Raw genomic sequence first — 14,115 nt, 5'->3', positions numbered from 1 at the left:
AATTCGGAGAATTTTTGTAAAATTCTTTTTCTCTATATTGTTGTTGTAATATAACATTTCGATGCGTGAAATGTTGTAAATGTTTTCTCGAGCATCATTCCTTCTATCACTGTTTCTCCACTGAGACGAATCTTGAAAACAATTTTAAATAGCTCGGAATTATATTCTTGCACGCTTTTAAAATCTTGAAACCTGAGGCTTGACCAATCATTACGTGCTTTGGGCAAGTAGACCATTCTGAGATGCTCAAATCTTTCTTTCAGGGATAACCACAATTCCTGTGGATCCTCAATGGTCAAGTATTCATTTTTCAGGCCATCATCAATATGATGCCTTATAAATATTAAGGCCTTTGCCTTATTATCACTAGGCTCATTGTTATTAGCCTCAATAGTTTTACTCAGGTTTCTTGCTTTCAGATGGAGCTTGATATCGAGGCTCCATGATATATAATTGCTCCTCGAGATTTGAAGGGCCTCGAATTCTCTTTTTGCAATATTTGCCATTTTTCTTCAAAATAATAATATAGCATGTAATTAGAATAGAGAGTACATAATAAAACATAAAGCATCTATACTGTTCATATATACGGTACTGTTCATATATGATACTATTCATGTATATGGTACTATTCATGTATACGGTACTGTTCATACGCTGCAATTATTGCAGCATTGGGAATTAAAATTTGTTTGAAAGTGATTATAAGTTAAAAGGGAAGAAGAAGTAAAGATAGGGGAGAGAAGAAAGTAGGGTGCCGACGGAGAAAAGTCGGCCGAGTTGCCGACGGAGAAAAGCCGGCCGAGTTGCCGACGGAGAAACTCGAAGGGGCCGGCGGAGTAGAGAGAAGGGCGGAGAAGAGAAAAAGGGCCCGACAGGTTTTTACCTGATTTTGTCAACGATCGCCGGGATCGGAGGGTCGCCGTGAAGAAGATGATGCTTGCTAATTTGGATTTGATGGAAAACCTCATTGTAATAATAATATTATTGTTTTTTTGTTTATTTTAAAAGTACTGGCAATATTAGCCTTAGTGGCTTTAGTACTGTATGTTTTTTATGTATGCTTCTAAGAAAATCTTATGTATTGTTGACTGAATAAAATGTATGGTTTGCTAGTATTATATTACCTGTCGATCCTTCCTGCATTCAGTGTTAGAAATGGATTCCACATATATAACATATATATTAGATGAGTCAAAGAAAATTAAAATCATATGAGCAAATTCGTGCTGATAACGTGTTAAAATATATGTTATAAATGTAAAGATAGTAATAAGAATAGAGAACCAGAGTATTTACCAAAACCCAAAACCTTGAAGAATTAACTTCTTCTTCTTTCTTCTTTTATTTCTCTCTTTTCTTTCTCTTCTCTTTTCTATATATCAAAGTATACAAAATGAGGGGGTATTTATAGGGTTACAAGAGTTGAATAAACGGCCAGGATCGATTCGATCTGACGGTCCAAAATACTCTGGTTGGTGGAATAGTAACAGTACCGGCGGCTGCTACAGTATCACATGGGCGGCTGCTACAGTGCTATCTAGAACTTACTATAATAATGCCGGCTTCTACAGTGAAATTGCTACAGTAAGCATCCATTAAAATATTTGTTTATAACAATCATGATTTTAATTTATGTTCAATCATTAAATAAAACAAAAATAGCAATATATGCGTAACACTATAAATACTTTTGTCTGGTCTCCTGTCAATCAAATGAAAAGATGTTAACCATTGAGTGTTTATGTATATTTAATGAAAAATTGAATTTATTCTCTTTAGTTCATGATATGATGTTTTGGTGGAATAATCGGCAAGAGAGCGGATTTAATTAAATGCATATTTTCATCAAAAAGAACAATTTATGAGTGTGACTAATTATAAATTTATGCACCTAATTTATATTTAATTAATTATGTCAAATTATTTGAGAGAAAAAAAAAACAAAATTACCTTCTAATTCCATTAGTCCACTAGTACTTCAATTTTTTTTTTTTTTACCAAAAATAACAAGTATTATATACATTAAGTTCATACACATGAATTAAAAATTAATCATCCAATTCTTACACTCTCAACCGAGGATAAAGAGTTTGGATTATTAACCACTATTCACAACCGGTAACCTGTTATTATTATTGAATCCAATAAATTTTGAACTTGAGACCTTTTAAATATTTTACTTTCATTTCTTACAATAAAAATCAAGCATCACTGTATTATAAATTTTCTGGTGTCAACACTTAACCCAAAATCATATCGGTAAATTCAAAATTATAGTATTTATCTTTAAATGTTTAATTTAATCAAAGATTGAGTCAGATCCAACTCCTCCATCAAACAATTGCCACAAGAACCAATTTTATCAAGACATGTCAAGAAGAAGAAATAGTGATAGCTACTTCCAACATTAAAGATGTCGTCTTTCTTTGAATTAAATATTAATTTACTTAATTAGGTTAATTAATTAATTAATTAAGCAACATTAAAAGTCCTTATCATTTGTCATCTCCACTTCTGTTCTTTGGTTTTTTGCATAAATATGAGAATTATTTAACATTGGTATCCAATGAAAACAAAAGTAAAATGTAATGTAATGCAAATACAAGCGAATCCAAAGCCCTTTCTTTTATCATATAAAATTTGATTATAAACTTATTTTGTTTTATTTTTTATTTTATAATTTTAAATTGAATCTAATTGATATATATATATATATATATATATATTGCTTTTATCATATAAAATTTGATTATAAACTTATTTTGTTTTATTTTTTATTTTATAATTTTAAATTGAATCTAATTGAGATATATATGTATGTATGTATATATATATATATATATATATATATATATATATATTTTTTTGAGAAAGGCGATAAACGTCGGAACCCAGGGATGAACATATGGAGGAATAAGCCACTCACTCGAACCCAGTGCCTCACTCGCATGCAAGATAGGAATCGAACTCAGTCAGCTGACATTCGGGATGAACAGCCCTAGATATATATATATATATATATATATATATATATATATATATATATATATATATATATAAAAACTTAAATGGGTGGACAATGCCATCTCTATCATGGCTTTAGCACTATAAAGACAAACAAGCCACATGTGCAATGGCATTGCTTACGGAACCAAACGAATTCTAGAATGATTAATGTTTCACTAAATAATTCATGAATGTGAACCAAATATATTACCCTTTTGTATTTAAATAAAAAATATACATATTTTAGGAATCTTGGACTTGCCCAATGGTAACTACCCATAATTATAATTGAGAGATCTCGAGTTCGAACCTCTCAGATTACAATTCATATTTAGGGTCCCTGTGGGAGTTCCCCTCCATGGTTGCATAGCCGGGGGATTATTCTCAGGAGGTCATTCAAGCCACCGTAACTGGTGCACTTCCGTACCCGTTTGTCCTTTGATTTGTCATTTGTCGACTTTGTCAAAAAAAAAAAAAATACATATTTTTCATAAGTTTTGTCTAAGTGACATAAGCTTATTTAAATAAATAGTTTTGAGTTAAAGTTGTCTGCACATAAAAACACTTTAAAAAAAAAATTTAATAAAATTTTTGGTATTAATTTATAACTTGGGACTTCTACAAATTTGGTTGGTCAAGTATATAAGTATATATAGTCTAAAAAAAAAAAAATTAATTTTGTAATTTTTAGTTTTTTGATAAAAACTTAAACAAACATATGAATTTAAATGCATTTGATGGTTATGCAAAGAAATTATGAGTTCATCATTAATCAATCCAATCACCCTACAAAATGCTGTATAAAATTATAAATGATATATTTTTAAAATTTTTATTTTAATTAATTTTAATCAGGTTTTTAACAGTTTGAGACAGATTGACAAAATTGAAATAGTAGAAATTAATGATAAATTAAAGAAAGTTATAAGTTTTAGGGATTATATTCCCTTTATTTATAATTTCATTATTTATTTTTGTGAAACTTTAAATATATGGTCTGAGTTGGAATAGGTTGAATTAAGAGCCTTAAATTTAATATATATATATATATAATCATAAAAAAGATTTCCACCTCTAATTACTCAAACTATTAATATTTATTAACTAAAATAACACTAATTGCATGGATACTTTTAAATTCAAATTATTTTAAATAAAACATGCCAAAATTACAAAATAATATATACACATTTTTTTTTAAAAAAAAATTATTAATTTTCTTAATGCATGTATAAAACAAAAAAATTGATTTGATGGTTATTGCTCAATGATGTTACCGGAGGTTGGATTGAAACCCTAGAATCTTTCCCATAAATTAGGGCAAGGACTGGACTCTAATCACATGCTCAATGTGCCCTCAGTTGCTCTGATTGAAGATTCTTAGAGTGGAATTGAAAATTTTTCAAGTACATGTGAGTATAATTGTTTTCTATTTTTCAATCATTCCAACATTTATTGCAGACTAATCCATGAAAATTAGGGTTCTTCCCTTCTCTTTTTTTATATGATTTTGTCTGAAATGTTTAAAATTTTGCTTTTTTTTTTCCTTATCATTTTGATGTAATTTGTTTATCAATCAGTCCGTTATTCAACTCAGTAAATTCTTTTTTTGTAAATAATATTAGTATAAATTTCATATTTTTCACTCTCTAGAAAGATCTCTTTGTTTATTGATCCTTATATAAAGGTTAAAAGTAGGAGAAGAGATCACTGATCATCGCCAGCGTAGCTGATCCCCTCTCCATTGCGCCATCTTTTCACTAGTGAGCGATCTCGTATTCCTTTTCCATTGATTCAAGCAAAGCCATGATTTTGTTGGTCTTTGATGAACTCTTGTTATTATATTATAAAGAAAAACCATTTTTTTTGAGATCTTCTAGCTGTAATTAGATATAATAGAATGGTTGTCACGATCTGATGGTGTGTAGGGGAAACTCTGGACCTGTAGTTCCCCACCGCGTATTGTGTTTTTCTATGATTTTCTTTTCTTTGTTTATATTTAGTCTGGTTGCCTAGTTTGTCTGGCTGTTGATGTCCACCCTTGCAGCTAACAAGCCAGCTTGGCTATTTTAGGGTTTCTTAATGGGTTGCCTTTTTGGTAGATCTTGCTTTCCTTGCCTTTCGAGTCATGTTGCTTTCTGGGAAGATGACTTTCTGAGCCTGCTGCTGAGATATTGCTTCTATCAGGGTTGTGCGGTTTGAATCTGCTGTGGTTGTTTCTTCGCTTCATGTTCTTGTTGTTTGGTTTTGCTTCAAAAGCTCTGATTTTTGTGCTTTGATTTTGTGATCCCATTCCTGCGCACAAGATTTTGATCTGTGTCTCTCTTGCAGGAACTGGCTTGGTTTTGTTATTCAGTAGATATTTTCATCCGTGATAGTTAAAAAATGCAAGGTGCTGTGCTGGTTGCAATTGCTGCCTCAATCGGCAACTTGCTGCAGGGATGGGACAATGCAACTATTGCAGGTAAACACTTTGTTCTTTCTGTTTTTGCAACTCATTGTTCTCATTGTTTGTTGAATAATAAAAATCATCGTTCATTTCTTTTTATTGCTTCCTAGGAGCTGTGCTTTACATTAAAAGGGAATTCCAATTGGAAAGTCAGCCCACCATGGAAGGCCTAATTGTAGCCATGTCACTCATCGGGCGACAATCATCACAACCTTCTCAGGAGCAGTGTCAGATTGGGTCGGGAGGCGTCCCATGCTAATCATCTCTTCAGTGCTCTACTTCATCAGTGGTCTAATAATGCTTTGGGCTCCCAATGTTTATGTCCTACTCTTGGCAAGGCTTATTGATGGATTTGGAATTGGCTTAGCTGTTACCCTTGTTCCTGTATATATATCGGAGACAGCTCCATCTGATATAAGGGGATTACTGAATACTCTACCGCAATTCAGTGGCTCTGGGGGAATGTTTTTCTCATATTGCATGGTCTTTAGCATGTCATTGATGGTGAAGCCTGACTGGAGAGTGATGCTTGGAGTCCTGTCTATTCCATCTCTTTTGTATTTTGCTTTGACAATATTTTATCTGCCTGAGTCACCGAGATGGCTCGTAAGCAAAGGGCGAATGGTGGAAGCTAAACGTGTTTTGCAAAGGTTACGTGGAAGAGAAGATGTCTCAGGTCTGTATTTTTTGAAATTCATTAGTTGCTTATACTGGCATGAAGTTCAAATTTTCAAAGAATAATTTTGTGTTGATTCAGGATTTCTTCATCTGTTTTTCTGTACTGTCTTTTTTTGGGGTTACGATTGTACAGGCTTTCCTTTCTTAGTTAATATAACTTCAGGAACTGAGAGAAGCTCACTATTGTGTTTTGGGTTGTTTTAACCTTCTGTTTTTTTTTAAACTTCTGAGTTGGTAACTTTTCCTAAATATGCATGTACATATTTATTTTCAATGGCTTTTATACATCTTTTGTTGAGTACTTACCTGTTCTTTTGGTTTCTGTATTTCCCTTGAAGTTATTTGGCACTAACTCTACGCTTTTATTTTAAGAAATTCCTTGCTTCACTCTTGTTTATGAGTTTCTTTCCCTTGATTTGCTAGTCCTATTCAAACTTTTTTGCTTTCACGTGTTCTGACTGTTGTCCGGAGACGGACGTCAACATTTGTCGTATATTTGTTTGTTAAGTCCAGCAGATATTTTAGATGGATGATTGTCGCCTTTCCAATATTGTCTTTACATGCAGAACGTCTACATTTCTCAATGCGATAGGCAGAAAATTATAAATCCAGGGCACACACATGTATTTTTTCTTCTCTAGCAAGGTCTTTCGGAAATGTCACAAGCATAAGGAAGCCATCCTTGTTATTTAACCCTTTATGGAGCTTATTAACATCATTGTTGTTACGTGTCATCCTTAGTTGAGCAAAATTTTAATGGTTTTCTTTCTTTTTAGTTCCAATTGCAATATCCGTCTCATATACAGTACTTAATGTTTTACGGCCAGAATCTTCAACCTTGCTGGGTACTAATAAATGTTTTGGTAAAGCTGAGATTTACTTGATATCAAATTATTTTCTCATTCATTATCTTTTATGGAAAATTTACTATTAACACAGCATAACATTTACCCGTGCTTTAACAGTCAGGAATAACACAATGATAGATAGATAAGGAAGGTTAAATGTGATAATTAAAAGCTAAGAGGTATATCTAGGGATGTGTAAAGTTCCTTTTTTGAGGTCTCATCTTTTCCTTGCTAATCGTTAGTGTTTGCTTGGTGTCCAGGGGAAATGGCTCTCCTTGTTGAAGGTTTGGGAGTGAGCGGTGAAACATCAATTGAAGAGTACATAATTGGCCCTGCTAATGATCTAGCTGATGATCAGGAACCAACTGATGAAAAGGAGAAGATACTGTTATATGGACCCGAAGAAGGTCTCTCCTGGGTTGCAAAGCCCATAACTGGGCAAAGCATTCTTGGTAGTGCTCTTGGACTTGCATCTCAACATGGAAGCGTGGCAAACCAGAGCACTCTTGTGGATCCTCTAGTGACTCTGTTTGGAAGTGTCCATGAGAAACTACCTGAGATGGGAAGTATGCGAAGCACATTGTTTCCAAACTTTGGCAGTATGTTCAGCATGGCAGAGCATCAACCTAAAGCCGATCAGTGGGATGAGGAGAGTGGCCAGAGGGATGGTGAGGATTATGCATCCGATGGCCCCTGGAGGTGAGTCTGATGACAATGTGCACACCCCATTGCTTTCACGCCAAACAACCAGTTTAGAAGGGAAGGACATGATGCCATCTCATGTTTCACATGGGAGTACTCTAAGCATGAGGAGGCATAGTAGTCTTATGCGCGGAAATGGTGGGGAGGCAGTTAGTAGTATGGGAATTGGTGGAGGATGGCAATTAGCGTGGAAATGGTCTGAGAGAGATGGTGCTGATGGAAAGAAAGAGGGAGGATTTAAAAGAATCTATTTGCACCAGGAGGGTGTCCCTGGGTCACGGAGGGGTTCCTTAGTTTCGCTTCCTGGAGTAGATATCCCGGAAGGAGGTGAGTACATCCAAGCTGCGGCATTGGTGAGCCAACCTGCACTCTATACTAAAGAACTCATGGGACAACACCCTGTTGGGCCGGCTATGGTGCATCCATCAGAAGCAGCTGCTAAAGGACCGAAATGGGGAGATCTTTTTGAACCAGGAGTTAAACATGCTTTACTCGTCGGAGTCGGGATTCAGATCCTTCAACAGGTAAACAAAGTCTTCAACGTATCATACTACTTTTTGTTACTATTTTTTTATTCCTTAAACATTTTAGTCTTATTCTGTTACACAGTATTGAGTATTGATATTTGTCTGTTAGATTTGTGTTCGACTCAAATGTGAACCTCACTTCATATAACTGCAAATTATTTTGGAAGTGCAATTCTAGTTATAGATTTGCGTTTTCTTTCCGAGTATAGACACCCTATAATTTCGTTCAGGGTTTGTTACATGATATTCATCCATGGATACCTACAAAATTTTGCAGTTTGCCGGCATAAACGGGGTTCTTTACTATACCCCTCAGATTTTAGAACAAGCAGGTGTCGAAGTTCTCCTTGCAAACCTTGGTATCAGCTCTGCATCCGCATCCATTCTCATCAGTGCACTCACTACCTTGTTGATGCTCCCTTCCATTGGTGTGGCCATGAGGCTCATGGATGTCTCTGGAAGAAGGTTAATCCAGCACAATTCTCAATTTCTTCTTTAAATATCACAGCTTTAATTAATTGTTGATCTCTTTTCATGGTGCAGGAGTCTTCTACTGACCACTATTCCCATCCTAATACTATCACTCGTCGTTTTGATCATCTCCAATGTAATTAACATGGGTACCGTAATTCATGCCGTGCTCTCTACCGCCAGTGTCATCATCTATTTCTGCTGCTTTGTCATGGGGTTCGGTCCAATCCCCAACATCCTCTGCGCGGAGATCTTCCCCACTCGGGTCCGTGGAGTGTGCATTGCCATTTGCGCCTTAACCTTCTGGTTCGGGGACATCATTGTCACCTACACCCTTCCAGTGATGCTCACCTCCATCGGCCTTGCTGGTGTGTTTGCAATTTATGCCGCGGTTTGTCTTATTGCTTTAGCATTCGTCTACTTGAAGGTACCCGAAACAAAGGGTATGCCTCTTGAAGTCATTACCGAATTCTTCGCGGTCGGTGCGCAACAGAGGCGAGCTTGAAGAAAGGAGTTGTTCGGCATCTCAATTCTTTTTTCCTTGTAGTATAGTTTCTGTGTAGGCTTCCTGGGCCAAGCTTTTTCTCTTCTTTTTTTTTTAGCCTGTTATTTGCTGTGGATTTAGGATGACAGTGAAATTAAATACATTCAGTTTCTGTTTCATCCCTATATAAACTCAATTGTGTTATGATAACATGTGTACATGAATGTGAAGTTCATTGAATTCAAGTGGGTTTTGTAAGCTTGGGAGATTAATAAGACAAGAGTGAATCATGGTCATGATTTCATGATAAACATAGTTAATCTGTTCTCCTCAGTGTCTCTTTAGCTCTTTTGTTAGCAACATGAAGAGCCCACTTCTTCACTTGTGTCTGTTATCAATGCCTGCCAAACAAAATGTGAACCATTAGATTTATAAAAGGAATGCCAAACAAAATGTTAGTAACTATCTCTTGTTGTGTTTGGGTTCAAAATAAGGCTCTTTTTCAACAAATAAAAAAATTATAATAATACCTCAAAATAAAATTAAACATTTATGTAAAATGGCAGTTTAGAATTATTTTTTTTTTTCCCACTTGATTTGTTAAGTTTTTCTATAAAAAAATTTATATTATGTGAATGATTATCAAAATATCTACTCATTAATAGTTCTAATAGTTCCAGTTTGTACGTATAAAATCAATATTTTTTAGATTTTATCACAGTCTACAATAATTTAGATCTCTTGTACTATCTTTATAGAACTATAATCACAAAGAATGTAATAATAATTTTAAAAAATATCTTAAAAAAAATATCTTAAAAACTAGTCCTTTGCACCATTTTTAATAATTTAAACCCTTCAAAAACTAAATTATGAACTTTTTCCAAAAAAAAAAAAGCACTTTTTTTTAATCAGGGTTCAATTAAATTTGAAACATATCCCAACGGGTCACGTCATAATGAACGGCCACGATTCAGTCCTACAAAAGCAAACAAGTAGGACCCACCAGATCCCGCACTTTTAACGGTTAGCAGTTCGCGTACAGCTCTTCGCCGTTGGTTGGGCATCACCCATTCACGTGCATTCAATGATCCCAACTGCCCACTAATTATTCCCCTCTTTTTTTAATTATTAAATATTAATAATTTATTAAAAATCACCCCGCCGAGGAACCGGACTCAAATCCCAATTTAGTATAGATGTTATAAAACTCAGCTTTTGAGTGTCCATTTTTAATTTCATATTTATTAAACAAATAAAATAACATAATTTTTTAATTAATAAAATAAAAATAAATAAAATATAATGACACTGATTATTCCCCGCCCTTGTATTTTTAATTACACAAAATTAATAAAATTTTATTTTTTTTTAAATTAAAAATGGGGACAAACCATCAAATCTCGCGACAATCTCAGTTTTTATTTTTAAATTTTCTTTGCGAATAATATAATTAAGACCTTTTCAAATATATATATATATATATATAATTTAATTAAGAGAGAGAGAGAGAGAGAGAGTTATAGGGCTAACCGGTTGCCGGCGTTCGAGTCCTCCCGGATCTTGGCGACTACCTCGGCCACCGCCGACGAGCCGGAACCACAGGTCCGGCACCGGGATGAGGCGGCGACGATGAGGATCTGGCGGCAGGACGGGCACGAGGAGTGCGATCCCAGCCACGTGTCAACGCACACGGCGTGGAACCCATGCCCGCACTGCGGCAAGATCCGGATCTCGTCGCCCTCGGCGAACTCAGCCAAACAGATCGCGCAGTCAGCGATCTTCCCAGCGGCGGCGGAAGCCGGATCGAAGGAGACCTTGGGGAGAGCTCGGAGGGCCTTCTTTTTTAGCCCCTTGTTTGGCGGAGTAGGCGGTTGAGCTCCGTTGCTGCTGGGAATGGAGTAGCGGCGTAGCCAGGCGCAGCGGGCGACTAAGGCGAGGCCGACAACGCAGATGAGGGCGCAGAGAAGGGCGGCGAGGATTACGATGATGTCGGAGTCGACGCTGAACTGTTCCGGCGGTGGAGGTGGAGGTATCCAGCCGGCGGTGTTCTGGAGAAGCCTCGAAACGGCGGGCATTGTCTCATGAGAATCGCGAAATAGAGAAGAAGAAGAAGAAGAAGAAGAAGAAGAAGGGTTTCCATTTGAGATCTGGTAGCTGGGTTTATATAGAGGTTTTTTTTTTGGAAAATAATTAAATAACATTTATTTATTTATTTATTTATTTATTACGATTGAGTCCTTTGAAGATATTTTGTTTGGCGAAAGTTCCATCTGGTCCCCCCTCCTCTGAAATGAAAAACAAATGTTGATTTTTACCTATATATAAATTAAATAAAAATATAAATACATTTTAACTAAATTGAAAATTAAAATGATTTATTTTTTTAAAACAATCTTTTTGGTGTTTTCTCAAGAGGAGTCTTGCTTTTAAGATGCAAATAATATATATTTGTATTTTTTTAAGATAAAAAAAAATATACGGAGGCAGCCAACGGTTTTTTGGTCTATTAGTACCAGATCCTTTGAATAAGGTTTTTATTTTAAGGAGACTCTGGATTGAAACTTATCTAATGTGAGGGTATAGTATTATTGAGCTTGCGGATGCACTCTACATCAATTTATGTTTCGGACTATTAATTTTAAATGTGGGTGCTTATTACCTAGTATCAAATATATATATATAGAGACAAGGGACCTGGTGTGAATTTTGACCATTTAATTGTGAGTCCTTGTGATTATTTCTGGGAAGGTTGGGGGCGAGCCATGTGAGTGATGGGTGAGTTAAGAGTTGGGTTTGATCCGATGGGAAGTGTGGGTTTTGGTGGGTGAGGTTAAGTGGTTTGCTGGTCAAGCTCATTAACTGGTATGGTTCCATGTGTGCCTTCCTAGCTTTCTACCAATTTATTTATATATTTATTTATTCTATGAATAAATCTATTTCCATTCAATTCCCGACCAAAAAAATCTACTACAATGTAATTGTAGTACATATATACCTGGGCAAATTTTTCCCATGTTACAATACTGATGGTCTTTTTGTCTGTTCATTGGGTGAGAGCATATATGGGTTAACGTATTAACTCCTCATTTCTTGTAAACTCCTGATGTGACTTGTTCATATTAATAAAAAAACTACAATTAAAATTAATTCTAAATAATAAAAATTATTTGTATATATTGGTTTTAAAAAGTGTTATAATCATTTATTGTGAAAAAAATAAATATAATTATTATTTTTTTAATTATTAATACTATATTTAATATATAATAAAAAAATATTTAAATTTAATTTTTTAAATACTCTAATAGCAGATTGTACATCTACGTTAATGGTACCTATATATTATCATATGAGAATTTATATTTATTGAATAAGTTTTTAAAACTTTTTTTTTTATAATATAATGTTACAGTCAAATGATTGTTTTTTCCTTTATTCATTAAGAGTTTTACTAATATTTAATGAAAGCATATCAAATATCTATCTATATTGTAAATACTTTCTACTAACTTTTCATCACTAGACATAAAACATATTAATATTTTTTTGCCTTTATAATGATATATTGATCAGTATTCTCAAAAATTAAGCATTTTTTTTTCTTATATAAAACCTTCTTGAAACATTATAAATAGCTAACCACCCCTTTACATGTTAGTTGGCACCCCATTTAAAATACTTCAAAATCAGTTTAAATTAAAATAATTAATAAGTGAATAACGTAAAGGCGAAAATATATCTCGAATGGGAATCATTTAGTAAATATATATCATATATACTGTTTATCCGGGATTCTTATACTATTTTTATACTGTACATACACTGTATATCTAGATTTGAGTACTGTTTAATACTGTTTATATTCATATAAAAAGGACGCTTGTTATCTATTATTCCAAAATATATATATATATATCACATTTAAAACGATTTTTTTTTATAAAAAAAAAGACATTTACACTGTTGTTAAACTATTAAAAAAGAAAAGTAATAAATTTGAGCTTAAAGTCCGGAAAAAGCATGAACATGCAAAGGTGATTAGCAGCTTATTAGGCCAAGAATGAATTAAAAAAATTAAACAAAATAAACATGACCAATGCATTGGAAAGAGTCATGCTTTACAAAAAGTTAACTTCATTAGTCAATCTAATACTCATAACTCATTAAGGGGGTGTTTGGTTGCAAAGCTTGGATTGGGAATGGATTGGGAATGAGCTCAATTCTTTGTTTGGTTGGCAGGCTTGGGAATGTAGGAGGAATCTATAAGGAATGAGATGAGGGGAGAGGGTTGATTGGCATTCACCCCAATTGGTTGAGAATGCCCTAATCCGGATGGTGAAATGTCCATTTTACCCTCGATTTTAAAACTTTTATCTATGTATATAGGAAAAAAATGTTGAGAACATTGTAAACAAATAATAATGATAACATATTACAAATAAATTAATACTATAAAAATACAACAATAACAATAAATTAAATTAATTCTAAAATAATAAAAAAATAAAAATGATAACATTGTAACAAAAACAACAATATTAATAATGAAGATTGATTGTAAAAAAATTAATTATAAAAAAATTAATTATAAAAAAATAATTATGACAATAATGACAACATATTACAAATAAAAATAATATTATTAGCTAATGTATTTATTTATTTAATATTTACTCTATAAGGGCATAAAAGACATTTTGCACATATTTTTTCTATTTACTTTTCTCATTCCCAATGAATTACTCTCTCATACCCTCCAACCAAACACAGTTTTCCTTCCATTCCTAATCCATTCCCCCTTATTCTCATTCCTATCTCATTCCTCCTCAACTCCATTCCTTGCAAACAAACAGCCCCTAACTTTCTTCTCTAATTAACAGAGGTCCTCTTTTGAAATGCATTTATAAATTTTATGAGGCTATATATGCAATTTTGTTATATTTT

General features: G+C 33.8%; 2 protein-coding genes across 2 annotated transcripts; one reads left to right on the top strand and one right to left on the bottom strand.

Annotated features, from left to right (window-relative positions):
* The first annotated feature begins 4,290 nt into the window (after positions 1–4,290).
* LOC120272019 (monosaccharide-sensing protein 2-like) lies at positions 4,291–9,372 on the top strand. The gene is given in 8 exon segments (XM_039278725.1): positions 4,291–4,421; positions 5,341–5,473; positions 5,569–5,652; positions 5,655–6,134; positions 7,245–7,675; positions 7,677–8,210; positions 8,491–8,678; positions 8,757–9,372. Coding segments are annotated over 7 exon segments (2,229 nt in total). The 5' UTR covers positions 4,291–4,421; positions 5,341–5,394; the 3' UTR covers positions 9,190–9,372.
* A 12-nt stretch (positions 9,373–9,384) lies between these two features.
* LOC120272020 (RING-H2 finger protein ATL80-like) lies at positions 9,385–11,297 on the bottom strand. The gene is made up of 2 exons (XM_039278726.1): positions 10,702–11,297; positions 9,385–9,569 (listed from the first exon to the last, which is right to left on the bottom strand). Exons 1-2 carry the CDS (start codon positions 11,244–11,246, stop codon positions 9,563–9,565), a joined length of 552 nt encoding a protein of 183 aa, XP_039134660.1. The 5' UTR covers positions 11,247–11,297; the 3' UTR covers positions 9,385–9,562.
* Between the last annotated feature and the right edge of the window lie 2,818 nt (positions 11,298–14,115).

This window comes from Dioscorea cayenensis, chromosome 11 (assembly GCF_009730915.1).
Source record: "Dioscorea cayenensis subsp. rotundata cultivar TDr96_F1 chromosome 11, TDr96_F1_v2_PseudoChromosome.rev07_lg8_w22 25.fasta, whole genome shotgun sequence".
NCBI classification, from domain to species: Eukaryota; Viridiplantae; Streptophyta; class Magnoliopsida; order Dioscoreales; family Dioscoreaceae; genus Dioscorea; species Dioscorea cayenensis.
This window is presented reverse-complemented; position numbering and strand designations above follow the sequence as displayed.

Excerpts from the sequence above, each read along its gene's own strand:
- LOC120272020 (XM_039278726.1), bottom strand. The coding sequence starts at position 11,246 with ATGCCCGCCGTTTCGAGGCTTCTCCAGAACACCGCCGGCTGGATACCT.